At 35.6% G+C, this 26,185-nt stretch overlaps 2 protein-coding genes across 4 annotated transcripts in view; one reads left to right on the top strand and one right to left on the bottom strand.

The window, feature by feature from the left end:
• Positions 1-11,825, top strand: part of LOC129227620 (fatty-acid amide hydrolase 2-A-like) — a 68,020-nt gene extending 56,195 nt beyond the window's left edge. For all 3 annotated transcript variants that reach the window (XM_054862210.1, XM_054862209.1, XM_054862208.1), the window contains exons 7-8: positions 8,254-8,352; positions 10,741-11,825. In XM_054862210.1, the coding sequence (XP_054718185.1) occupies positions 8,254-8,352; positions 10,741-11,334 (693 nt within the window). In that variant the 3' untranslated portion in view covers positions 11,335-11,825. The remainder of the gene's footprint in view (positions 1-8,253; positions 8,353-10,740) is intronic.
• A 10,771-nt stretch (positions 11,826-22,596) lies between these two features.
• Positions 22,597-26,185, bottom strand: part of LOC129227868 (phospholipid-transporting ATPase VA-like) — a 195,687-nt gene continuing 192,098 nt past the window's right edge. Inside the window, exons 21-22 of the mRNA XM_054862487.1 lie at positions 23,680-23,876; positions 22,597-22,870 (exon numbers count right to left, since the gene is read on the bottom strand). Of these exons, the coding sequence (XP_054718462.1) occupies positions 22,597-22,870; positions 23,680-23,876 (471 nt within the window). The remainder of the gene's footprint in view (positions 22,871-23,679; positions 23,877-26,185) is intronic.

Here is a 26,185-nt window from a genome sequence, read left to right as displayed (position 1 = left end):
GCGACTTTTTCCTGTTGGCGCCAAGAAAGCGTCGCCAAGAAAACGATGTACGACGACATATGTCATACATGGTTGGGCGCTTCTCCCTCGGTATCACCCATCTGGGGGGAGGGTGTCACCCGAAGTGGAATTGCAAATTTTTGAAAAGTATAAAAATGCATTTTTAAGACTACAAACGTGAAAATTTTCCGTGGGGGGATGACACCACCAATTATCGCCCCGAGCGTCACCCATGCTAGGTACGCCACTGAAATAGTGCTTCATAAATGCTAAGACAATTCGCTCATTCCTCTAAAAAACGTTATATCTCAAAAATTAGCGATTTTGAGTGATCCCCTTTTTTGAATTGCCAACAATTGGAGCATGAGTGGGTAGCATATCTCTGCAAGAACTGCATTTCTATAACTTAATATTTTGCCGTTAGAAAGCAAAAGTTTCGTATTTGCATTTTCAAGAATTTGAGGAATGTTCTTTTCAATAATGTTCTTGGGTTTTGCTTGATCCATTAGGCATGAAACATGCATGTCTTTAGTCAAAGATGACATTATTTATTCTGAAAACAGCATTAAACACAAAAAAGAGCATTTTCATCCGTATTTTTTAATCAAGAACGCACTATTTGCATTTACTTCGGTATTCTAAGGAGAGCAATTAGTTACAATAACGACATATTTTGAGATATTTCAAACAGTATTTTTGAAATTTGGTGCAAGAACGTCATAAATGAAACATTACTTTTTAAATTATACACTTTTACATTTCTTATTTATGAAAGAGAGAAGAAACGCCAGATTTTCTTGAAAAAGTACAAAGTGTCGTATCTAGCATGTATTGAACTATTTTTTAGGCTTTATACATTTAAGTTTTTAACATGATTTTACTTTATCTATCCTAAACTGCAAAAGATATGTGCACGCAGTTCGTAAGTTGCCTGGAACATAGCTTTTGTAGTTTTAGACTGGCAAAACAAAAAGCATTTAAAAAATAGTTGAAACCGATAATCTAATCAATTTATTAATTGATAATTTCAGCACTTAACCCACTGTAAGGCACAAAAGCACCATTTGAAAGCCCTTACTTCAGTTTTAAAAATTTTCTTAATTACAAAAACACAACTGCGATATTAATCATGTAACAAACGAGTAAAAATCTACTTACCTTTAACGCGTAATCCACTAAAGATGCGGAAGCTCTGAATTCTACAAAGTTCATTTCTGCGTGAATTCATTTAGCTAATTATTTAGTCGATGGAACACACTAAGGCACTGTCCAATATTTTATTGCTTATTTTAAGCATTGATAACTCTGGTAACGGGATGTAATAGCCTTGTAAAAGTAGAAAAAAAAGTTTTCCAACTGCGATTAAATACTTTGAGCACAGAGGATAAAAAAAACACTTCTGCCTCTTCAAAATTTATAACAAACTACCACCAACCTTGTAAAAATGCCGTCTGAAAACAAACACAAAACACAACAAGGTCTCGGTTACGGTCCAATCCAGTTTAAAGTCTCGCATTTAAACTCTAAATAAAAGTGTGATGATAACGTTAAATTGCTTTTCTTTTTTATTTCCTTAACTTCCTTCTATGTAAAAAATACGTAGAAAAAAGTATTGGATTTGTGATTCGGATTTTTCCGTTTTTAAGATGCACTGATCCTATTTGACCGTTTTTTGAAATTGCCTGCCTGTTTGTATGTAGGTGAAGGAATTTATGGTCAATTTAAATCAAAACGTAATGAATGTAATGAATCCAAATTTGACACACATATGTAACCCCATATGAGTTGGTGCTGATTATTTTTTGGTGACAATTGCTAAATTATAGAATAATTTTAAAAAATTCACTTCTTCAATGCAGTAGCGTTTAATGTCGGTTCACAGAACCATTAGAAATATTAAGTGCTTTTTTTTAATGGAGAAATACCCACCGTCCTTAAAAAAAAACTTTTAAAGCAAGATTTTATCAGGTTTGTTTGGTTTAAACCACGTTGGTTTAAACCATGGTTTAAACCAATTGTTTTTTTTTAAAAACCATGCGGTTTTTTTAAAAAATGTTTTTTTTTTTAAAAGATGCCAAAAAAAAAAAAAATCCATTTTACAGGTTTACATTGATTTCCCCACACATATTGAACAATGTAAAATTCCATTTATACTAAGTTCCTAGCTAAGTTGCAGAGATAAATACTAAAATTGCAAAGTTGCATCTTCAAAATGTATTACAAGCTTTAATCAAAAAAAAAAATATATATTTTTTTTATTTCATATATGTGCCATAAAGCAGATTTCAGTCAACTTCCATCATTATGCTTAATTTGCATGATTAGTTAAGATTTACTAAGGATTGAATCTTTTATTGTAGATGGAATTTATTATATTGCTCACTCCTGTTGCAGGTGTGTGACATTTTTGCCCATTTATTTGCACTTTCCTGGAATTTTAACTTTGACTTGTAAGGTAATCAACAGTCTAACTTAATTGTTTGCACCTAAAAATTAAGATTTGTTCTGCAAGTGAACACAAATAATATTTTTTGAATCAAATTTTAAAAAAAAGTTTATACTTCGCGTATATAACGTTTTTGGCAAAAATTTTTTTCTTGAAATAGAATTTGCTACACATTTATTTGTTCTAAAAGTTTGCATTTAATATTTTTTAAACTTCAATGCTGGATGCAACATGTATGCCAGTAAATAAGCTGTAATTTAAGCCATGTAACACCAATTTTTGTATTTTTGATTTGGTTCTTTGTTTTAGCGATAGTCAAATCTTTTCCAAGTCTTTCCAAAATAAGAACGGAGTCGAATATAGAGCAGCACTTTTTTTTTAAAACTTTGTCAGTGCAACAGCAATCGATTTTTTGACTGTTCATGTACTGTTGTACATTTTGCTTTACTTCAATATTTGCGACATTATGTATATAAAAATCAGCATTACGTAAGATCAGAAAGAAAAAATATGAAAATTGTTCTTTTGAAAAGATTATGCTTAAAAATATAACTTTTACCTTTATTCGATAATTATTCATATTACGTTGGTTTTATAAAGTTTTTTCTTGGATCTTCATTATATTTTATCTAAACCCGCATCACAACCAATTCTTGAAGTATTTCGTATCATAAAGGGTCTATATATACATGCATACTAATATGTTAATCAAGTCAAACATTTCAATCAATATTTTCCCGCAGAAAGCTATTTTAATTATTTAATTTAGTTACAAGATTTTGTTCCTATCTCTTTAATTAATCAAGAAATTAGGTATAATGTGACTATTGAATAACTGTAATTACATGGAACCTTAATTACCTTCCGAAAATTAATTTTTTTCTCGAAAATAGTATTTAAACTAAAAACAAACCCGATTTAAACCAAAAAAACCTGATTTAAACCAAAAGAAATGGATTTTTTTTTGAAAAAAACCGGTTTTTTTTACCAACCCTGGATTTTATACATACGTATGTCAGAGACACATTACATCCGAAGAGAATCAATTGTTGTTATCTTACGCTTATTTTACATTACAATTTATTAAGTTTTAAACAAATATACAAAAGTTTTCTTCAGTTATATATATACTTTTGCATAAAGTACCCTTGCATTCTATTTAGTATTGGTTATGCTTGCATTTTTACGCAAACGTGTCGAAGCCTACTGATATTATCTGCTGTAACACTTTATATTCAACCTTTATATGCTGAATACATGTCCATTGACAGACCATGTCAGACTAGTCGGAAAATAGGGGCTCGACTCAGGGGTGTGCACACGAGGGGGGGGAGGAGGAACACCTGTTGACCCGGGCCAGAGGGGGGCACGGGATTTTTAAAATAAGTGGTGAAATATATGTAGGTATGGAGGGATAAACAATGTGGAGGGGGGACTGACAAGGGGCCTGCCCGCCTAGGCTCTCGGCGGCCCTGGTTGAATCAAGTAACAGAAATAGAGTAATGTAAGTGCTTTATAACTAGTACTGCGGAGTCGGAGTCAGAGTCCTGGAGTCAGACTGATTTTGAGATAAATGAGTCGGAGTTAGAGTCGTAGAATCAGACTGATTTTGAGGCAAAGGAGTCGGAGTCAGAGTCGTAGAGTCAGACTGATTTTGAGGTAAAGGAGTCGGAGTCAGAGTCGTAGAGTCAGACTGATTTTGAGGTAAAGGAGTCGCAGTCGTAGAATCAGACTGATTTTGAGGTAAAGGAGTCGGAGTCAGAGTCGTAGAGTCAGACTGATTTTGAGGTAAAGGAGTCGGAGTCAGAGTCGTAGAGTCAGACTGATTTTGAGGTAAAGGAGTCGGAGTCGTAGAATCAGACTGATTTTGAGGTAAAGGAGTCGGAGTCAGAGTCGTAGAGTCAGACTGATTTTGAGGTGAAGGAGTCAGAGTCGTAGAATCAGACTGATTTTGAGGTAAAGGAGTCGGAGTCAGAGTCGTAGAGTCAGACTGATTTTGAGGTAAAGGAGTCGGAGTCAGAGTCGGGAGTCGAAGGTTTAAATAATAAGAGGCGGATTCAGTCATTTTCCCTCAAAGTCGGCAACTCTGCCAGTGCTCTTGGAGTGGGAGTCGGACTGATTTTGGGGTAAAGGGGTGGGAGGCTTTAAAATTCCTGGGCTCGGTCATAACCCCCCCCCCCACTCCCCCGGCTTGGCAGGTTCTGTTTATTACTACACCCCATCTCCCCTGAGTATTTTGTTTTGGGCTTATAGGACCAGTGGCGGATCATGCGATTTTGGGGCTCCAGGCGCAACCTATCCGGAGGCCCCCTTTAATTGACACAACGAAAGTGATATGGTTTCCTATATTTACAATGCAAAAAATCATATTTTTTTGAATCAACAAGCTTTGGGGGGGGGGATTATTCTGTTTTAAAAAGGAAAAACAACGATATTTCTGACAAAAAAGTTTACTGCGAAAAATTTTGTCTTTGTTTTTTGGTAATTTAGGTAGTGCAGGGTGTGAGAACCGAACCCCGATTTCAGACAATCTGGCAAAATCCCAGCTTTCCCCTGTTTTTCAATGCGCATCATTCAGTAGCGCAACCAGAGAGAAAAAAAATCTTAGGGGCGGGAGTTTTTTTCATTTGGCCAGAAAAAAAGAGAGAGGAGAAAGAGAACCTTTAATTGGATAGGAAAAATAAGAAGAGAGGGCGGGGGGGGGGGGGGGTCCGTGGGTTCTCCCCCGGGAAAAATTTTAAACTCGTAGTTTTAAAAACGCAGTTTTAGACTTACTTTGATGATGTTAGGGGGCACAAAGGTGCAGCTGCAGGCAGGTCAGGATCTGTGCACCCGCAGGCCCCGTAGCGCGGGGGTGCACCTGGTCTTTTAACGGCCCAAGAAATTGAAGAAAAAACTGAAAAAATCTAGCACTCTAAGACTTATTAACGTTACAAATATACACTGCTGGCCTCTGAGGCCCTACAAATTTTGTTGTAGGGGGTCCGAAATTTATAGATCCGGTCCTGGGTGCAGGGGTCTCAGCGGAAAGTTGTTGAAATTGAAGTCCTAAAAACACGATTATTGGTTATATTTATTGACGTTAGGGTAAGGGATGGAGCTCAGGGACTGCCTTTAATCGATTTTTTTTCAAAACAATAGATAGAGATCAATTCCTCCTCCCCCCCCCCTTCCCAATTTTCGAAACTGTATAGTTTCAAAAATACAACAGTAGACAAACTTTACGAGATATTTAAAATCTGATGAAAACCTTCGTGAGAGATTTGTTTTTGTTTCTTTCTTGAAAATTGTACAGTATAATGAAATCCATACTTAAAGGATAACTTAATAGACTAATCCGGTTATAGTTTAGACACATTTTACATTTTGATTTTTGTTATATTTGTTATTTTATATTTTTCGTTACGAGGGTTACGTACCAAATCAAAATTTCATCGGATGCAAGCACTATTTTCCTATTAAATAATGATTTCAAACCTTTGTAGAGATAATGTATTCGCAACAATAATATCTTAAATTTCTTCTCGAAATTTATTAACTATACTCAACGTGAGTCAAGTATATACGCAAAAGAATAAACTGTTGCGCTGAAGTAATAAGCGAAACGAAGTTTTTAAGGGTTGTTTTGAAAGAAGATTCTCTCAAAATATTTTGTTCGAGTGAGATGCTAAAAGTAAATTTAATTTAGTTAATGTAAATAAGGTATGGCTATCTTCTCCGAATTACACTCTTTTAAATATTTCTAGAGTAATTTCATTCATTTGAGGGTTTTTTTTTTGAACAATCACGATTGCTTATTGTTCTCATTTGACAGTTTTTGGCGTTACGCTGATTTTATTTTCCCGCCAGCACCCTCTGCCAGCACCACCTTCGCGTCGAATGGCCTCACGATGCTGCTCCTCTTGCGAAAACAGTCTCCAGGTTGCGTCCATATCCTACACACACACACACACGCATATACACCCACGCCTACACACTCATGCCTGCTCACAGACACAAACACACACTCCTACACACATACACACACTCATGCCTGCACACAAACACATATGTCTACATACACACACACGAACGCCTACACACACAACACTGCAGACACAACACGCACACACATGCATACATACACACACACGCACCCACACACATGGGGCTACACAAACATACACGCTCGTGATTGCGAAAAACATAATTTGAATTCAAGATGCCAAAAATTCAAATTAATATATATATATATATATATATATATATATATATATATATATATATATATATATATATATATATATATATATTGATTATTTACTTGACCAAAGTTGATGTTGCTCTGATTTTTCAGATTACCATGGCGATGGCTGTTTTTATTATTTATTTAGAAAGCAAAATTTTCGTAGTCATAGAGGGAGGGGGGTGAGAGGGGCGGTTGCACTCCCAAATTTTTCACTCAGAATAATAAAAAATGGTCAATTCATTTAAGATAATTTATAAAATCATTTGCCTGCATTTTCAGAACAGAAAAAACTGATTTAGAATAATTATTTTCCTTAACTAAAGAAGTAGTCTCTTCATATGGGTTAAATATGTCAAAAATGCGTAGTCTATGTTATGATCGGGCATCTTGTATGAAAAATTTTGACTTTCTATCTTTGAGGAAGTGACGCGGCTCCGAGGCCCCTTGCTTTGCTGGAGGTCCCAGCTAGCGCCTCATGCGCCTATTCGGTGATCCGCCACTGTATAGGACACTGTGTTTCCGCGGATCAAAGCTTGAAAACCACTAGTTGTCACAGGAAGGTTGACATCAACGTGATTTGTGCCGATTGCGGGTGTTCTAAAAACAGCATTCGAATTAAACATATCGTGAGCGCATTTAAAATATTTTATGAAATTCACGAGCATCTTCTGATCATTAGTGCCTGATTACCGTATGAGCATGCCACTTGCCCAGCGCTTTCAATTTGGAGAGAGCCTCAAAATTGCAAATTTTACTTTTTAAAATTTTTGCTCCGTTTGATTAAAAAAAACGCTGAAGTTTTGAGTTGAAAAAGAAAAAAAACCGGTTTTTCAGTCATCATTTAATTGTTGTGTTGTTTTGTTGCCACTTCTTAGCGAAAAGCATAATACATTCATAGTTCAATTTTCTTAGTTATGCTTCCTTTTTTTTTGATAGTCAAACTTTTCAGGGCCTATTTACAGCCCGGAGTAGTTTGACCTTGAAATATGTAATAGTTGGGCTCAATTGTCAATTATGTTGTGAAAATTGAGCCCTGTTGAGAACTGTTAAGAAAAAAAGGAGAAAAAGAAGAAAAAAAAAAAATTTGAATTTTGACATCTTGAATTCAAATTATGTTTTTCGCAATCACGAGTGTGTGTATGTAGGCGTGTGTGTTTGTGTGTATGTAGGCACGTGTGTTTGTATCTGTGGGGGGGGATGTGTATGTGTATGTGGGCATATGTGTTTGTGTCTTTGTGCAGGCATGAATGTGTGGGTAGTTGTGTGTATGTGTGTGTGTATGTGTGAATGTCTGTATGTATGCGTGTGTGTATGTGTTTGTGTATGTGTGTGCATGTGTTTGTGTGTGTGTGTGTAGTTGTGTATGTATGCGCATGTGTGTAGGACATGGATGCAACCTGGAGACGGCTTTCGCTAGAAGTGCAGCATCGTGAGGAGCCCGTTGACGGTGATGGTGCGGAGGATGGCGGTGGGAAAAATCAAAGGAACGTCAAAAACAGTCAAGTGAGAACAATAAGCAATCGTGATTGCTCAAAAAAAGAAAGAAATTCATAACCACTTTTTTTGCTCTTTCCTTCAGGTGAACTTCAAGGACTTGAAAGTGTACTACATGACATCCGTTGGATACCATCCACTCATCACACCCATTGATACTGAGACCGCACTGGCCATCAAAAAGGTTTGAGAAATTTTTTTTATTGAATAACATATGTAGTCTGGTCACGAAACATATGGAATTATGAAATCGGCCAAGTTAAGACGATTCCATCTGAATGAATCTAACGGAAAGGGGGGGGGGGGGATAGCGATGTAATTTTGATGCACGCGTCTAATAATGGCACTAGGGCCTTATTAATTTCTTGAATTTTCTAAAGTAAAAAAAGGGGAAACAAAGTTACAGTTTTTATGTAAACACCAAAAAGAAAAGAAAATAAAATATTTTCATTTCATCCGGCAGTGTAAAAGCAATATGGTAAGATCAAAATTAGGTTGTGAAGAAATCAGATGATTTTTGCAGTGAGAATAAAGATCGAATATAGTTCAGATTTAAAAAAAATATTGCCGTGCACAAATTTTCATTTTTAAAAAACTGCGTCTAAATAATTAAGAGGCGAAAGTGCATATCCATAACGAACAAACGACCATCCCTGTAAACTAATAGATGCGTCCATTTCCGCTTTTAAACTGGATGTTTGCTTTCCCATATTATCGGTGGTCAGACTATACGCAAAGTGCTGTATCACTAACTAGAAAGCTAACTTAATCGATTATTTCAGAAAGGGCGTAAGTCCTACTGAAATTAATTGAACTTACGCCCTTTCTGAAATAATCGATTCAACTGAGAGGTCCGCTGTCGCTTACTTGAACCGAATAACAACTCACGTGAATTCCATGCGCATTAAGCTCTGTGATAAATGTGAAACTTTACCTTTTGAGGGAGAGGTAGAACAGCATTTGTACCAGAAGAAATTTATCGTTGAAAAAATTCCACGGGTCGGTAGTCAAGTTCCAAACCCTTTATTCTAAGAACAAAGTGGTTCTAGTAAAACTAAGTTCACCAACACAAAAAGCTAATAAAATAATATTTAAGAAAAAAAGATTTTTATTCAGGAAACATATGAATAAACATTAGATACTGAGCATAGATGTCACAAATGGACGAAGAAACAAAAGTTTGCTGCATTAATAGTCCCTGGTACATTGTTAAAACCAGGAGTGCCTCAGGGGTAGAGTATGGGTGAAAAAACGATGCCTCATGTTGCGATGGAGGCTAGGAAATGTCGGTGGGTAAACGACGTTATCAATAGTGCCAAAAGATTACTCAATAGAAGTGCGACTCGCTTGAGCATGCGCTCTAACATCATTCAACGACAACTTCAAAGGCGGACGAAGGAAGTTGCAACAAAATTTACTTTCACATTGAATGAAGTAGAAAACCGGATTTCAACTGAAAACTTCGTGGATTAATCGTCAAAATCTCGCGTAGGTACAGGCATTTGATTATTTTGTAGCTTTTAGGGCTTTCGAACATATTTAGAAGTGTTTCAAGCTTGTTGACTACTTCTTATTGTTCCGTTTACCTTATCTCTCTCGGTGTTTGAACGTCATGACTCATAACTTCGGTTTAGTGTTTTCGTTAAAATATCTTTCGTTGGCGTTATTGCATGCAGCGAATGTAGTATCTGCTCTTGTTTTTATTTTTAATATGACGAAAAACTTTACATTGAAAAGAAGGGCTTTTAGATTATTAATCTTGTGTAAGAATACTCAAATGTCGAATTGGAAAATACGTATTGATATGTTAATCTCGATAAAAATTTTGAACGTTTATGAAACGCTTTTATTTCCCCATGATTGTAATGTTACTTAATATTTTTGGTTGTTCTGGCAAATGAATTATTAATTCCAACCCTCTTCATTTTCGGTATTGATCATGCTGTAGTTAATGTCAACAACATATTAATTACTGAGCAATCCAAGTGGATATGCGAAAGTTACGGCACGAACAGACAAATTAAAGTCTAAACTATGTTGGGAAGTCTGAAATATGACCAAATGCCTTAAATTACAAGTTTTAAATATCAGAAATTAATTCAATGTGAAAAATGTATCAAGACTTCGTATATATAAATCAAGATAAATAGAACACAATTGTACGCCCACAACACGGGGGAGGGGGCAAAAATCGCAATTGGAAGCAATAAAGGTGCCATTTTTCTCACCTAGGGTACCATCTTTCACCTCCGGTGCACGTTGGGTTAAGGGAACCGGTTTTTCACACTTGTAAAGGGTGCCATTTCGGCTCCGTATTAGGTGCCGCTGGTGAACAAGCGTTTCACCCTTGAAAGGTGTCAAATGCAACCTGTAGTTTTAACAGTGTACTGAGTCAAATAATATTGAACAGTTTACTTCTTGGTTCAAAAAACTTCATTGCCTTTTTGACACTTGATAACAATGTAGGAATAGTGTGCTACTGTGCTTTCATATTTCAAGTTTATACTCATCAATGATTTTCATGAGCTTCCTATTTTAAATTCTAACTCATGTTTTCCTTTCACCCGTCTAGGCAGTATCCCATTTCGAATCAACCTACGGGATCAAAGCAAAGGAAGTGAAAATACCCAACCTAAAGTCAGCCGCCGCCATTTACATCCACAACCTGATGTCTTCCTGCAAAGACATCGGCCACGCCCTAACCTCCGGAAAAGGAGACATCACACCCTTCAAGGAATTCCTCAAACACCTGCTCGGAAGATCCACACTGACCCAAGGTCCGATCATCGTGATGAACTCTCCCTATTTTCCTCTCTTATACAACGAAGACGACGTCGTGTATTACGAAAAGCTAGGCAAGAAGTTGGCAGGAGAGTTTCGCCAATTGCTGGACGATAAATCGGTACTCCTGTTCCCAACGTTTCCTCTCCAAGCGCCATATCACCACGAGATAACCATGCTATTGCCAAGCACCTGTTACACGTTGGTATACAACCTGCTGGGACTACCTGTGACGCAGTGCCCCATGGGTCTGAGGGCCGACGGACTGCCTGTCGGATTGCAGATTGTCGGTGGCATGAATAACGATCCTTTGACTATTGCCTGTGCTGCTGAGTTGGAGAAAGCTTTCGGGGGCTGGATACCGCCCGGTAGAACTAGAAAGTGATCAATTATTTATTTTTACGGACATCAATCGTTGTGACAATTTTCAGTAGAAACTTGACATAAATTTTACATATATACTTACAACTGGGACAAGGTCAACCTGTCAGCTTAGTAATGATGTGATCAGGTTTTCTGTAGCCTTCGCAGTGCTGCCAAATTAGTTTGTCCCAACTATAGATGATCTACCTGAGTAGTTAGATCCTAGATGGCGCCGCTCAAACATGGAATCGGAAATTTCAGTGGTGCCATCTAAGATTTGACTAAATGAAAAACAGATCACTTAACTACATGAGCACCAGTTTTTTCCCCTTTATAGCGAGATGTATGTGCAGGATGTTGACACATTAAAATGATAAATAAGATTTCGCGGTTGATGCTATCATTAAACATATTTTCCAGATGCTCTAATATTATTACTCAGAATATAAGGGAAGTTTTACCATTGTAAAAATGTGTTGAATCACGGAACTTTTAAGTAATAAAAACATGTGGTCTTTGATATCACATATTTATTTCTATTTGAAACAGCTCTACATTTCATCAAACACGATAATCCAAGACGTACAAAAATATATTTATCTCATACGATATAGAAATGACAAGTTTCAGAGAAATGTACAATTGAAATGACCAGAATATTAACATGCCATGTTACTGTTTTAATCTGAAAACAAATCACTAAGTTGACGTAAATGACGCAAAAAGTGGCAAATGCAGATGAATATTGCATAAAATGTGGCTTGAAAACAAGAAATACTTATTTACATAAATTATTTAACGATACACATTTCAAACACAAATATTTTTAGAAATTGTGTCTTACAAAAAGGTTTAACAATGTATTTACATGTGTAACTCAAAGCAGGCATGTCCGATCTGTGTTTGTAAGTATTTTTAAAATATTACGAGTATTTACATGGATGAAACACGAAAAAAGGGAAGAGGCCAAAGGAAAACTGAAGCATGAAATCATGCTTCGAATAATATTCACATGTATAGTTTGTACTTTTTTTTGTTATAGAAAACGCATTGCGTCGAGTTCATGAGAAACAAATTGGAAAACGTTTGCAGGTAACAATTTGTCAAAAGTATACAATAAGCAAATTAAAGAAAGTTTCAAGACTGTAAGGCAAATTTATCGAGTACAAGTTGGAGGAAGTTTACATGGAACAAGTTGGAGGAAGCTTACAAGTAACAAATTGGAGGAATTTTACAAGTGACCTATAGGCGAAAGTTACGAAAGAATAAATTGTAGAAATTTTATAGGAAACAAGTTGGAGAAAGTATACAAGGGATCAGTTGGGCAAAGAAAGTATACAGTGAACAAACAGAAGAATGTTCAGATTTTAAAGTTTAAATTTTTGCATAGGTTTCGCTTTTTGGTACATGCCCTTTGAGATTATGCGTAATTATGTCCATGGGTGACCACTGACACATTTTCCTTGATTCTGATGTCAAGCAAAAGTCAAGATGCTCACTAAAATAAATTAACAGGATGGACACACCTATTCTGATTTGTCGTTTATAATAGAAACATAATTACTTAACATAATTAAAAAAATAAATTGCTCGAAAATAAATTAGTTAAAAAAAGCAATAATTTAAAAAGCCCAAATGTCAAAAAAAAAAAAAAAAACATGTTTTTTGCGATCAACACAAAATACATTTTGATCAAAAAATCATATAAATATCAACTCATAAACATTCGATAAATAAAAATTAGAAAATATAACAATGAAAAAAATTAACCACTAAAAATTTTTAAGTACTGCAATAAAGCTATAAAAATATCCAACAGAATAAAACACAATTATATGAACATAGAATTTGTGAAACACAACTTATGTCATCAGACAAAGCCAAAACAATGACTAGGATTTTCTGGCTGGAATATGTGTGAATTAATACAATAAAAACGAAATCATTAGGAACTAAGGACAACATCTTATCTTTAATTAAAAATGATAAACATAAATCTTTGTCGCACATTTTTTCTCGATGTTATTAATTTTAACTAATTTAACACGCCGTAATAATCCTAATCGCTTACTCATTGGTTGACGTTTATATTAATGATAGATCCTTGGATTAGTTAATTGCATTATGACCGCATCCATACCAACAGTTCGTTATATAAATATGTATTGGCGTCGTGGCAGTGAAACTAGCAGAATTCATCAATTCCGGAAAGTGTTTCTTTCAATTAGTCAATTGGAATTAGTTTATCCAATTTATTTATTTATTTGTATTTAATGTTTAAAGTCATTTAATGAAAATAAAAAACTAGCATTTCAAAATTCTAACCATTTTTTTTTCTCATTACATTTTTAGTTAAACGTTTGACATGAATTCGTACAGTCAAAAACAGAGGGTAATATAAAAGATCTTGAAAAATGAAAACATGGAATTTTCTGTCATTTTTAAATGGTAAAACCATTATATACTTCTTTAAATATGTTGTCATTATTTAAAATTGAGGTTAAAATATGAAAAAAGGTACACAAGCGATCAAGGAATAGAAATCCCACTTGAAAGATGATGAAACATTTACGAATCGGGTTGCTAAGACCACGTGATTTGTTACTGTTGAGCTTTTATCTTTGGGATACAGGATAAAGTAAAACTTCAACAGCTGATAATCTCATAGACGAAGTTTTACACACAAGATTATCTCATACGAAAAAACACGTGCAGTCAATGTCGGTAGCTGATTTTTCTTACCTTTTGCTTTACATACGAACTTTATGCTAAATGCTGTGTAATAAAGCAAACACATTATCAACTATCTAGTAAATATCGATGATCATTTTAAAATTTCAATGTCAGCTTATTTTGGTACATCATTTAGTTATATGTATTTTGTCGCCAAGAAGCCAAATACAGCGATAATATTCAATTGAGTATCTTCTTATAATGTACAAGAAATATTTAGTTCTTTAAAAGCTACCTACTCAAGCAAAACCTAATTTCACATAAAATATGGCACTTTACAGCAAGTGAAGCACATAAAAACAAAATAATTACTATGCAAATCAAATTGAGGATTTTTAGAGAGCTTTAAGTCCAATTGTGCAGATTGTACTGGACAGGAAACTTCTACAGTGGAATGTCAATTAAAGTTTTTAGAAAGAGAGCCCTGGAAAATTAATTTTCAACCCATATATTATAAACATTCAATAGAACTCTATAGTTTAAGCGTGAAAAATGTACTTTCATAAAATTTTATAATTGGAATGATTTATTATGTGCAAGTTAAAAAGCTTAAATTAACAGTGAATGAGGTAACTACAAAAACTTTCAATTTTTTAGCTATTAAAAAATGTTGTACTTCGTTTAAAAGAACAGTGTTACAGTGTTAATGAAACTTATACATAATTTAGCTAAAAGTTTCAGAAGAATGAAAGGTAAAAATACCAAAAGTAATCTGCTTTACCTCAAACATTGCCTTTACAATGGATGCGCATTTCCTCAAGAAAAATCAGGCGTGATAATTTTGAGTAAAACAGCACGAACTATTTCTAAAAATTCATTCCTCTGCTGTGTAAATAAATACAGTCGAGCCTCCATATATCGAACTTCCACATATCAAAATTTTCTATGTATCGAAATCCCAGCAAATTTCAATGTTCATTATAGAAAAATTGTTTCTATATATCGTAAAAATCTCTGTATATCGAAATTTTTTTCGAAACATTCGTAGATTTTTTTTTTTCCACTTTAGACTGTTTGTCTCATGAAAAATGAAGGTTAGGGGAGAAAATTATGTTTACTAAAGGTTGCTACGAAATTCATATGAAATCTGGGTTTGAGGTTGTTGTTCCGTTTTGGAGTTCTTAAATTCCCTCAAGTTTATTTTCAAATCTTAGTTGTCACCAGTAACACTGTAAAATCAGTTTCAAGTTATTTTTTTTTGTCTGTTGATTATCATTCCTAGTCTTTTTAGCTTCAGTGAAAATCATTCAAGTTAAGTAGATGGATTTTTTACTTTTCTCTCGATTACATTGTCAAAGCGAAAATCCCCTCATGTTGCGAATCAAGTTGAACTGCCGAAGAATGAAGATGTATGAAGGCACAAAAATGTAATTTCTGTTAATTTTTCAGTTATTAACTTTCGTTGAATCCGATGCTCGTATAAACTAGAAATTTGGTTTCATGCACGAAAATTAGCTTTAATTTTAATGTCTTAGGAGGTTTTTATGATCAAATAGGATCGTTTCTATATATTGAAATTTCTATACATCGAATTTTTTTCCGGCAATTTGCTACTTCGATGTATGGAAGTCTGACTGTACTTGTAAAGTATAGGGAGGCCCTTCACAATACACAGTCTAAATGTTTTGCTATTGACAAAGAGCGCACGTAGATTTTTATTATTTTTTTACAGGACTTAGTTTTTATACTTTTCATGTAGTTCTGCAATAAACTAAATATTTTTTGCGTTGTATTTCGCTGAAGCCCAATCTGAAGCTAAGAGCAAACTAAAATTACCTTTTTACGTACTTATTTCCTTTTATGTAAGCATATACGAGGGGGGACCCAAAAGAAACCGGACTAATGGTGCTATGCCAATCCTAGATGTAGTACAGTGTTCTCCAGCTAGATGACTCAAGTAGAGACCTTCATAAACCAGCTGTGCACGTGCCGTCAGTTTAATTGATGACGTTTGATCGTAGGGTTGGTTTTCTCAGGTGTTGTTTCTTTCCGCCTGCGAACTCATCATGGCAGATTTGAAAGGACAAACTGTAAACTTGAAATTTTGCTTCTCCTGCTTGAAAGTCGGCAACGGATTAGCTTACCAAATGCTTCAACAACCTTTCAAGAACGATGCTATGAGCCGTATACAAGTTTTCGAGTGGTTTGGGCTCTTTAAACGTGGTAGCATGAATGTTGAAGATCAAGCTCGCTCTGAGCGCCCTTCAACGTCTCGAAATGATGAAAACGTTGAAAAAAATCAACGAGAGTCGTTGTTTTACGATTGAAGAAACTTCAGAAGAAACAAGAGTGAGTTGGAGCCTCGCGCGGGCGATCGGGAGAATGGTTCCTTCATCATGATAACGCTCCCGTACACACAGCTTTTCCTATTAACCACTACTTGGCCTCTCAGGGGTGGCCAGTCGTTCCTCGACACCCGTATTCGCCAGACCTAGCTCCCTGTGGTTCCTTTCTGTTCTCGAGGATGAAAAAAATTCTGAAAATGAAGCGTTTTGATGTTTTAGAGGCTGTAAAAACTGCTTCGCAACGGGCACTGGACATGGTCAAAGTTAAAGAGTTTCAGGGGAGCTTCTAACAGTTGAAAAAAAAAGAATATACAAGTGTATTGCATCTAAGGGTGAACACTTTGAAGGAGACTAAAGAAATTTTGTGAATAAACTAATATATAAATATTTTAGAACAAAAATCCGGTTATTTTTGGGTCCCCCCTCGTATGAGGCAGTGAGAAGCAAAGGGATGTAAGTAGACAATTTCAAGTTTTGAGCAAAACGCGTTTAAGATCAAGTCCTAGATAGGCTTTCATTGATTTTTTTTTCTAAATCATGCTGTACCGCAGCACCTATCAGGGCTACTAGTACTATCCTACCCTAAGACATAGGAGAGGTTCACCTACCATTTGTACTGATTATCTCCAAAATTTAACTTTTGTCCACTTACATCCCTTTGCTTCTCACTGCCTTATATGTTATTTTGTTTGCCTTTATTTATTGGTGGGTGGAACAAGCTTTTTAATCAACAGATAAAAATTAATAACAGTAGTTATAATGATAATTGTTAACGAACATAATAGGTTCATAGGCGGAACTTAAGTGAGCATAGAAATGTAGATTTTGGGCTTTTGAAACTGTTCAAACAATACAGATTTCGAAGGCTTCTCTCGAATCGAGTCATCAGTTTAAAAACTTTTTATGTTTTTCATCATACACTTCTTTTGTAACTATCGGTGCATGTAAATGACATCTGTTAATGGACAGTAAATGTCATGAGTTCGTTCAGAGCAGAAAGAAAATAGCTAAAACACACAGCTGACCAAGTTCGCCTTTATGTTGTCGTTTCATATTTACTTTGAACGCTGTCATGGATTAAAGTGGCGAAAATAGATCACGGCATGCATTATTCAAGAACGACAAAGTTCACAAACTGAATGAAATAAACTGCAGGATGAAATAAACAATGTTCTGAAATGTTAGTACAAATCATAAAATTGGCAAGATTAGTTCCTTGAACGAATATCACTGTTTTAATACTTATGATAAAAAACAAAAAATTGATTGTTAGGTCACTCATGCTCGGCAGATGGCACAAAACGTTAGAGAATGTGAAGACCAATCGATAAGGTAACATGGCAGTAGTTTTGGCTTCATTTAAAAAGTAATACGTTTTCTTTTTTCGCTGTATAAGTTAAGACTTAAATAACTCATTCTGTTCTTTGGCAAGAAGCAAAAGCTTCCGTAAAAGTCAAATATACCTTTAACTGTGCTGGGATGCAAAAGCGAAAATGCAAAATTAGAAATCTAATTTTGATGAAGGTTAAATTTACCCACTTCATTTTCAGTTAACAAATTCTCAGTTTTGTGTTATGTAAAAGAAAGAAAAACTTAAACTCATTCCGAGCAATTATTGAGCAGCCTTTTTTTCTCATCTTCGTTTCACTCACGTTAAGTTCAAGGGATAAAATATATTAATGAAGCTTGCAAGTAAACTCTAAAAGACTCAATCCTTTTCAAAGATTCTGTCCGTTTTGAAGCGATTTAAAACAGAATACTACCTACTTTTTTTAAGGGGCGTATTTGACTTTGCGTCAGACTTTTGAACTTCGTTTTTGTCTTAAATTATTCAGGATTATATTCCTTCATTTGCCGTGTATTTGGCCTGATTGAATGAAAAAAAAATATATTTAGAAAAGGTGGGGGCAAAACCTACAGTACAGAGCTTCAATAAGAATTTTTTCGGGAAGGTCCTAGCATTTCTTATTTCACCTAAATTTCTGCGCGTTGTCGATTTTTTAACCATCTCCCCTCCAAAAATGGGTGATTGACAGGCTATTGATTGGTAATACATATTTCAAATTAGGTGTAACAGTCGAAATTGCGAAGGAATAATGGGGGAGGAGGGGGGGGGGGTAGAGCAATATTTTACTTTAACTGTTTATTATTTAGAAATTATAGTTTTACATTTTGGGGCTTGTGCTTGATCCCTAAAACTCCTGTTTGGATATGGTCTTATCATAACATAACGTAAATAGGGTTACAATGTTTATACAAAGATATTTCCAAAAGTGGCAAAAAGAAAAAAAAAAGCCTTTTTTTCTATGCTTCACAGTTGCTATTTTTAAAATCATGTGTACGACTTAATGTGAATCTCTGACATTTTATATTCGATAAGTTTCCATTAAATAATTTGTTATCTCTCTCGCCAAATATGTGAGCTTTAAATTGTAAAATTGCTAAAACGAACACGGGACAGACAAACAGCTGGCGCGTTACAATGATGACTTAAAAGCAAATGATTGGCTGACAAGTAACAACAGGCAACAGAAGAATGCAGATGAGTGGTTGGCTGTCAAGTCATTATTGACGAGACAAAGGCATTTTATTGGCTGTTTAATTATTATGACGAATGAGTAGGAGTTATTACTGCAACAACAGACAAATGACTCACATTTTATCAAATGGCACCGTTTACTCCTTCACCCATTGAGGTTCATCTCATTAGAGCTGGGCTAAAAGTATGGTAACAGGAGAAGGCAGGTATGTTGCTGGTAATTTTCTAATCATATACATAAAAATTAAAAAAAAAAAATATTTTCACATCATTTTAAAGAAATAAAGCCTATTCAATGAAATTCGTTCGCACAAGTAAAAAGTATTCGACTAGTTCTGACTTACAGGAAACATTTTGGAAGAATTGTTCCCCAACAATGGTCAAGGTCTTTAAGTTGACAAAAAAGAAGAAATAAGGAAAAAAAATATGACAATCACAAATAAAGCCACATAAGGTTTCTTTCTAAGTTGCTTACTACCTGCTGATGACATTGACTCATGTCTTTTTCTAGTGTCCGTGACCATATAATAGTTCTGATTTGGCTCTTGCTTCTTGGACACCAAATGACAATTTTATGGTATTTCCTACAACTACTGAGCCTGAGGTTATTTTCTCATCACAACTGAAGAAGTTCATATCTGTGAAATGCAAAAAGTCTTATACAAGCTCAACATGCGGTAATTTTATGCATTTCCTCAACGCATGCTCTGTAGCGCATCATTATGCTCTCATCTTTAGTAGTCACTAAGAATAAATTATGAGGTTGAGTAAAAACAGCGGAAAATTGCCGAAGTGATTTTGGACTAGAGTGGTTATACATGCAAAAAGAAAAATGATATACGACAGCCTTTAGTTTTTAAAACGAGTTTCACAAGCCCATATTACAAGTGAAATAAATATACATAAAAATTGCCATAAAAAAAAAAGAATCCAAGCCGGCTTTTTTGCTTTCGCTGCTGTATTGAAAATGTGTTTGAAAGTTCATGGGTATATGATTTACTTACAATCTCATATGTATTCCAGACGATTTAATCAAAGTTGGACAAAACGTAATCAATGGGATTCATATAAGAACGAGTTATTTTTGCAATAAAACATTATGTCACGAGTGCGAGAGGTGTCAGGGGGGGGGAGGCAGTTTTTTTTATTTGTTATAAACTCAAAACGAAAATCATATAAAATGAAAAATACATGCGAAATGGAAGGTCAGGTCAACATAGTACAACTCACAGTATGCTCTGAAACAAATAATGGTCCATTTTGTGCAGCAAACACATAATGTTATGCGTGATACAGACGCACACAAAAGTAAGACAAGAAAGTTCAAAACGCACAAAAATTACAAAATACTTGGCGATTTTATGGCCCCTACCTCTTTGGATACGATGACTTGAACATTCACATTTTATATATTTAAGGAAAAAAAAGTATGTTGCTTCACACAACATACTACATATTATTTGACATTTCAACGTTGGTATGGATATTTAAATCTACGCTAAACTCCCCTATTGTTTTTGCTTTCGTGAAGTTACATCATATTTCCCTTGTGCTGTAACCTTTGCTTGGTTATTTTTCGTTTCAATTCATTCGTTTAAGATTTGCCATGTCATGTTTCATTGCAAACATCTTAATAGTACCCTAACATTCTCTTAAAAGTGGTTAACGTACAAGCATGTCAATAAGGACCCATTTAAGATTAAAGGACCCCTATATAATTAACAGAATGGCAAGTTCTTTTTCTACATTCACAAAATAGGTAACTATTCCGATTCAAAAAGAGACACTAGATTTCTACGGAGCGTTTTTTGTGAATAAGGTAGCCTGACAGTGAATTAACAACTAGTAACTTTTTTTAGCTAAGGATTAAAAACTTTTTTCTTAGCTGAATTGGCAGTAGTTTGATACTTTGCAAATCAGAAAACGCATGGTAAATGTTGTTTTCGTCCATTGGTTAGGGGTGTTCACATTCATTGGGTTGGCGCATTTTTTTTCCTTCATTTTAACCGCCTTCCTCCATTCCCCCCCCAAAAAAAAAGAAAAATCTGACGCAAAATGTGTCCTAATTTTGTAACCATAAGTATTATATATCATCGAAAACAGTTTTAATGCCATGTGCCAGATGCTAGTTTTTAGAGATGCTGAATATTTTTGAAAATAAAATTGCGCTTTAGTGTTCATTCACTGGTCGGCAACGCAATTCATATCCGAATCTACTGCCTCGAATTGGCCAGGTAGGTCATGGGACTTTTCAACTCTTTTTTTCGGGGGTAATTTGAACCAAAGGTTAATTTAAAAAATCAAGGAGTGTAATAACTGGAAGATAAAATAATCAACTTCATGGATGTGCAAGTGAATTAAAAGATTCCTTAAAAAGTCAAGTACTGCAATGGGAGGTTACTTGAATCGAAAGTCAATGCAAAAAATCCAGAAGTACAATGGCTGGGGAATGGAATGATCAACCCTATCGACGTAAAAGTGCGCAAAAAGATTCATTAGAAAGTCAAGTACAGTCGAGCCCGCTTATTAGAATATCGGTTAAAAGAATATCCCGCTTAATATAATACATTTTCAATGTACCAAACCAATGTAATGTGTTATTTTGATCCCAGTTAATGGAATATCCCGCGTATTAGAATATTTTTTCGTGGCAAAATGGCTATTCCATTAAGCGAGTTCGACTGTACTGCAAAGGAAGTCGGCGCTGAACGTTGCATTTTCTACTTAAAGAGAAAATTTTACCCACTGTAATGATATAAAAGTAGTTGCCATTTTGTAATGAAAGCGCCCTTTGAAAAAGTCTCAAATGAGTCTTCCTTACTGGGACACATTTTACTCCCAAGTCATCCTCATATAAATAATAGGCGATGATCGAATAACCCGCATGTTTCAACAATGAAACTCGCCCCACGCCATGATAATTTGATAATATGTTTTGGTAATGTGTAACATGAATCCAAAGGCTTTGTTGTAACAAGGTTGAACTCGATCCGGTAACTTTAACTGTTTTACTGATAAAACTGTCATTTTAGGAGAGTGAAGAAGAGAAAATGTGGTCAACTATTTACGCTATTTACTGGAGTTTAGGGCTCATCTACTGGAGTAAGGGTTAAAATTTCAACTATCAAAATATCACCCAACAGGCAATTGCTTCGTTCAAATGTAGATGAGTAGAAGCAATTTTCACCCTCGTACCTTGACGGGCGACATTCTAGTTACGTAATAAAAGAAAAACCTCTCTTTATTACATAATAAAGATTTGTCTTGTTTATCCCACTGCAAGACTAGTTATTGTTAATCTCTTCCTTATATCCTTCTGGAATGCTGAGGCCTATACTCAGCGTCACGCTATAGAGCACTAATTCAACAACTTTTCTTCCGACTTACTTAAAGCAAGAAGCATTGGACAACCGCCCATACACAGTTCGTTCACCGGCGGGTCTTCTGTATTTTATCAGTTTTTCTAACATTTCTATAGTCAGTTGGAAGTCCAGCTCATTCAATGGTCAAATGGCAGGAAGAGTTGATTTGTCTTTGGAAGTTTGATGAGGACGAAGAAATGAGACGATACAAAGACGAGACAGATGAATTAAGGCAATAAAGGGCCTTGACGTGAATCCTTCTGGAATGCTAGGACAACTGAAATATCCATTGCCCTACCGTAACTGTCCACCGATGCGTTCACATTTCATAGAACGTGTCAACCGTCTGAAAAGTTCGTCTCACTTTAGAGCCTCAAAGATTCCGTGTAGTTTATGGCACAGTCGGACTCGGAGACGGTCAGGTTGCTGTCGACGGACATCCTCTTCTCGGGAATGATGTTGGGTTTGAGATCCCCCCCGTGGATCCCGATGTCCACGGAAGATTCGTTGCTGGAGCCCTTGGACCACGTGACGGAGATCGTGGAGGCCTCGGAGGACGCTTGGGACTTCCGGTGTTTCAGGAGCGTCCTCGTCACGTGGGAGGGGAAGAGGCTCCCCTGAAACCCCCTCAGGATCAACCTGGAAAAGGCAATGTTTTGAAAAAGTTGGCCAGGGGTTGGTTTAAGTACGGAAATAAGGAAAACATTTTTTCTTAAGAAGTGAAATGACTATAGCTTGAGGATTTCTAGCCAAAAAACAATAAAACCGTAGTTTTTACACGAGCACCTTAGAAATTAATAAATGCATACAAAGTAGAAAAAACGAACGTAGAAACTTCAAAATGTATATAAACCGGAATAAAAACAGAAATAGAAAACGAACAGTCACTAGGTCATGGGAGTCTTTTTTTAAGACGAAAGGGAAGGGGGGGGGGTCACCTTTTGAGAGATGTTACTTTTACGAGAGCCTTTGGTGGAAATATTAAAATAAGACGGTTAAAAAAGTTACGCTCCTAATCAATTCACAAATAGATTAAACACTAACTTATTGAATTAATAAGGTGCGCAAGTTCTTCTAATTTGCGTATTTCTACCGATATTGCTTGTACTATCCGCAGTTTTATGAGTTAATTTTTTCTCTTGTCCTAAAAAACCCTTGACGTGGCTATGTCAATCTTACAAACCGTTTTTTAATTTTTTTTTTCCTACCAGGTTTATACGAAATTTTAAATGTTCTACTGCCTTTTATATACCTATACATACACGCGTGCCTGGTTGAACCTGGTAATAAAGTCAACTCTGCTAAACCGTCAAAACGTTTCAGTCCCTTTACTAGCCCAGGAACAGTAATGATGATAGTCCTATAACGTCACTTGACTATAGCGTCATAAATACTGTGGGCAATTGAAGGACGCTATAGCAAAGTTTCACTGTATATGAATGACTCACCTGGGCAGACAGGCCAGTACGGGCACGAGAACTGTGCATCCCCAGAATCTCGTCGACCCCATGCAGTGGATTATCACCCAGTACGGGTTCTGGAGCCCGTCCCGGCCCACGCTCATCACGGGCCACATGTTGTACATCACAGCGAAGCCGAAGTAGATGAAGAAGCTCACGAACAGGGACACCACGTGCAGGTACGTCTGGGGAGAAGAAAAAAAAAATACAGTTGACGACTTGATCTATGACCTAAGCAAAGCAAAAAATGCTGCATCGAATGTAGATGTTAAAGTCAATGTAGGGTAACGGCACTAGTAACAGACATGCTTAAGAAATCGCTCTCAGGTAAAATCAATTTTCTGAGCGTTTGAATGTATTTAAACTTTTTAAACTATTGTTACAAATTCTGTAAGTAGTAATTATTTTTGTGATTAATTTGTCTAAATTTGGCGTTTATTAAATTATTCTTCATCTAAAATTATTGTAGTAACGTAACCTGTAAATAGTTTCTTGTAATATAAATACACCCCCTGTACATTCGGCTGACGTATACGGTCCCCTCATTTCTGAATGATAAAGTTTGTGAATGGAAAGAAATAAAATAACGGTCTACGATTTTCTGGAATCTTTTGGAATATTGTGGAAACTTTTCGACGTCTATAAAAGGCCGTTACGCATGATAAAAAGTCAGCCTCGAGTTAGTTTTTGCTTGTGAATCGTTGCAGCGGTACGCTGGGGAGCATTTATTGCTCTGTTTTGTGAAGCCTTTTGAGCTGTATTTTTGCTTATTTGGGTGTAAATACGTGTGTAACCGTTGAGTTTACGGTGTTGATTGATATTTGCTTAATTGCTGATGATTAATTTAGCGGTTGTTGACGATCTTTCCTGTACATAGTGTAAATAAATCTTCTCACAAGAACTGTGTCGTCCTTTCAAGAAAGTTGGAAGTCGCACCGGATCCGTTACACTATTTTTCTCTCAGGCAACTACATCTCATCTAACCTTTGGCTGCTTCTGAATCCTCTGAATGAGTTGATTCTATTTTTATTCGCTCAATTTCGAAAAACGGTCCGACCCCCCAGTAACAGACACCAAAAAATCTGATGATACCCAGTAACAGATAGGATGAGGAAAAGATGAGTAATGGACAGAATTCCACTTTTCTCTTCAAAATGTGCAAATGTTCTTTATTTTTAGATCCAAAGCCTCATTAAATTCAAATGAGCATGAAACACCGGCAGACCTCGTGGTGGCTGTTCATAACTTCCATCGCTGCCTTGTAAATACCAACCCGGCCCATAAAATTCACTCTGATAACACTAGATGGTTGCACCGTATTCATAGATCGCAGCAACATCAGTTTTACTCGCCTAAAATTCTTATTATTTAAATCCATACTTATGACTGTCTGTAACTGGACCCTTGTCTGTTACTGGTGCCGTTACCCTATGTATCGCTCTCGACTTTAAACACGATGACAAATAAATTAAAACCATACTGTAGAAGACCGTCATAATGCCGACCTATTTAACGCAATTCTCAATAAACCGCACAACTTTTCAGAAGTAAACAATAGGTTTTAAAGTTTAAAAAATCCCTCTGTTTTGCTTTGCAGACATAAAAATGGTTAGGCGAATTAAATTTTGAAACATTTTTTCATCTTTCCATCTTAATTCAAAGCTTTTGAATGAAAATTAGTACTTATAGTAAACAGAAAATACCAGATGGCTCTTGAAAATGCAGCTGTTATGCAAACCATGAAGCTAGCAGGATAATGCACTCTCTTTTGATTGTGAAACATATTTATTTGGGAATAGCATTCCCGTACCCGGCATTGCTCGGGTAATGGAATTAGCAGGGGTTAACAGTGCTTGGTGCACCTAGTTTCGAAACTCCCCTCTAATAAATACTTATTACCTATAACTTTTTCTAATTTTGGGAGGATCCCGAGACCCCTGGACTCCTTATATATATGCCCTTGTCCTTAACCGATCTTTAACTGTTATTAACGATCCTTTTAAAGTATTGATTATCTTTGCAAACACAGGCCATCTACATTTTATTGTTATACCTATGCTTAAGCAAGAACTTCTTTGTATACAACATTTTTAGTTTTATTTTTCTGGTGCTAAAATTATTACGCTGTTTGATAAACTGACTTTGGAGCAAGCTACATAAAATTGGCAGTGTGAAAAAAAGTCTTTTCTTAAATCGATCCCTGCTACTTTTAATGTCTGTCCTTGTGACTTATTAACGGTTATTGCAAAGCAAACTTTTACAGGAAACTGCACTCTTCTAAATTCAAAAGGATAGTCTGCCTGTGATGATGTTCTTAAAAATTTCGTTTCTAGTTTTGAAAAAAATGAAAGCAAAAGACAGAAACATTATTATTTGACTAGAGAAAAGCCTCAAAGAATCACGTGAGAAACAAAAACAATATCAAATTTAAAATTCGCTATCGACCAAAAGTTGAGATGAAGTACTGAATAATGATTTGAATGGAGGAAAGCCT

Source organism: Uloborus diversus, chromosome 8 (genome assembly GCF_026930045.1).
Source record: "Uloborus diversus isolate 005 chromosome 8, Udiv.v.3.1, whole genome shotgun sequence".
Lineage (NCBI taxonomy): Eukaryota > Metazoa > Arthropoda > Arachnida > Araneae > Uloboridae > Uloborus > Uloborus diversus.
This window is presented reverse-complemented; position numbering and strand designations above follow the sequence as displayed.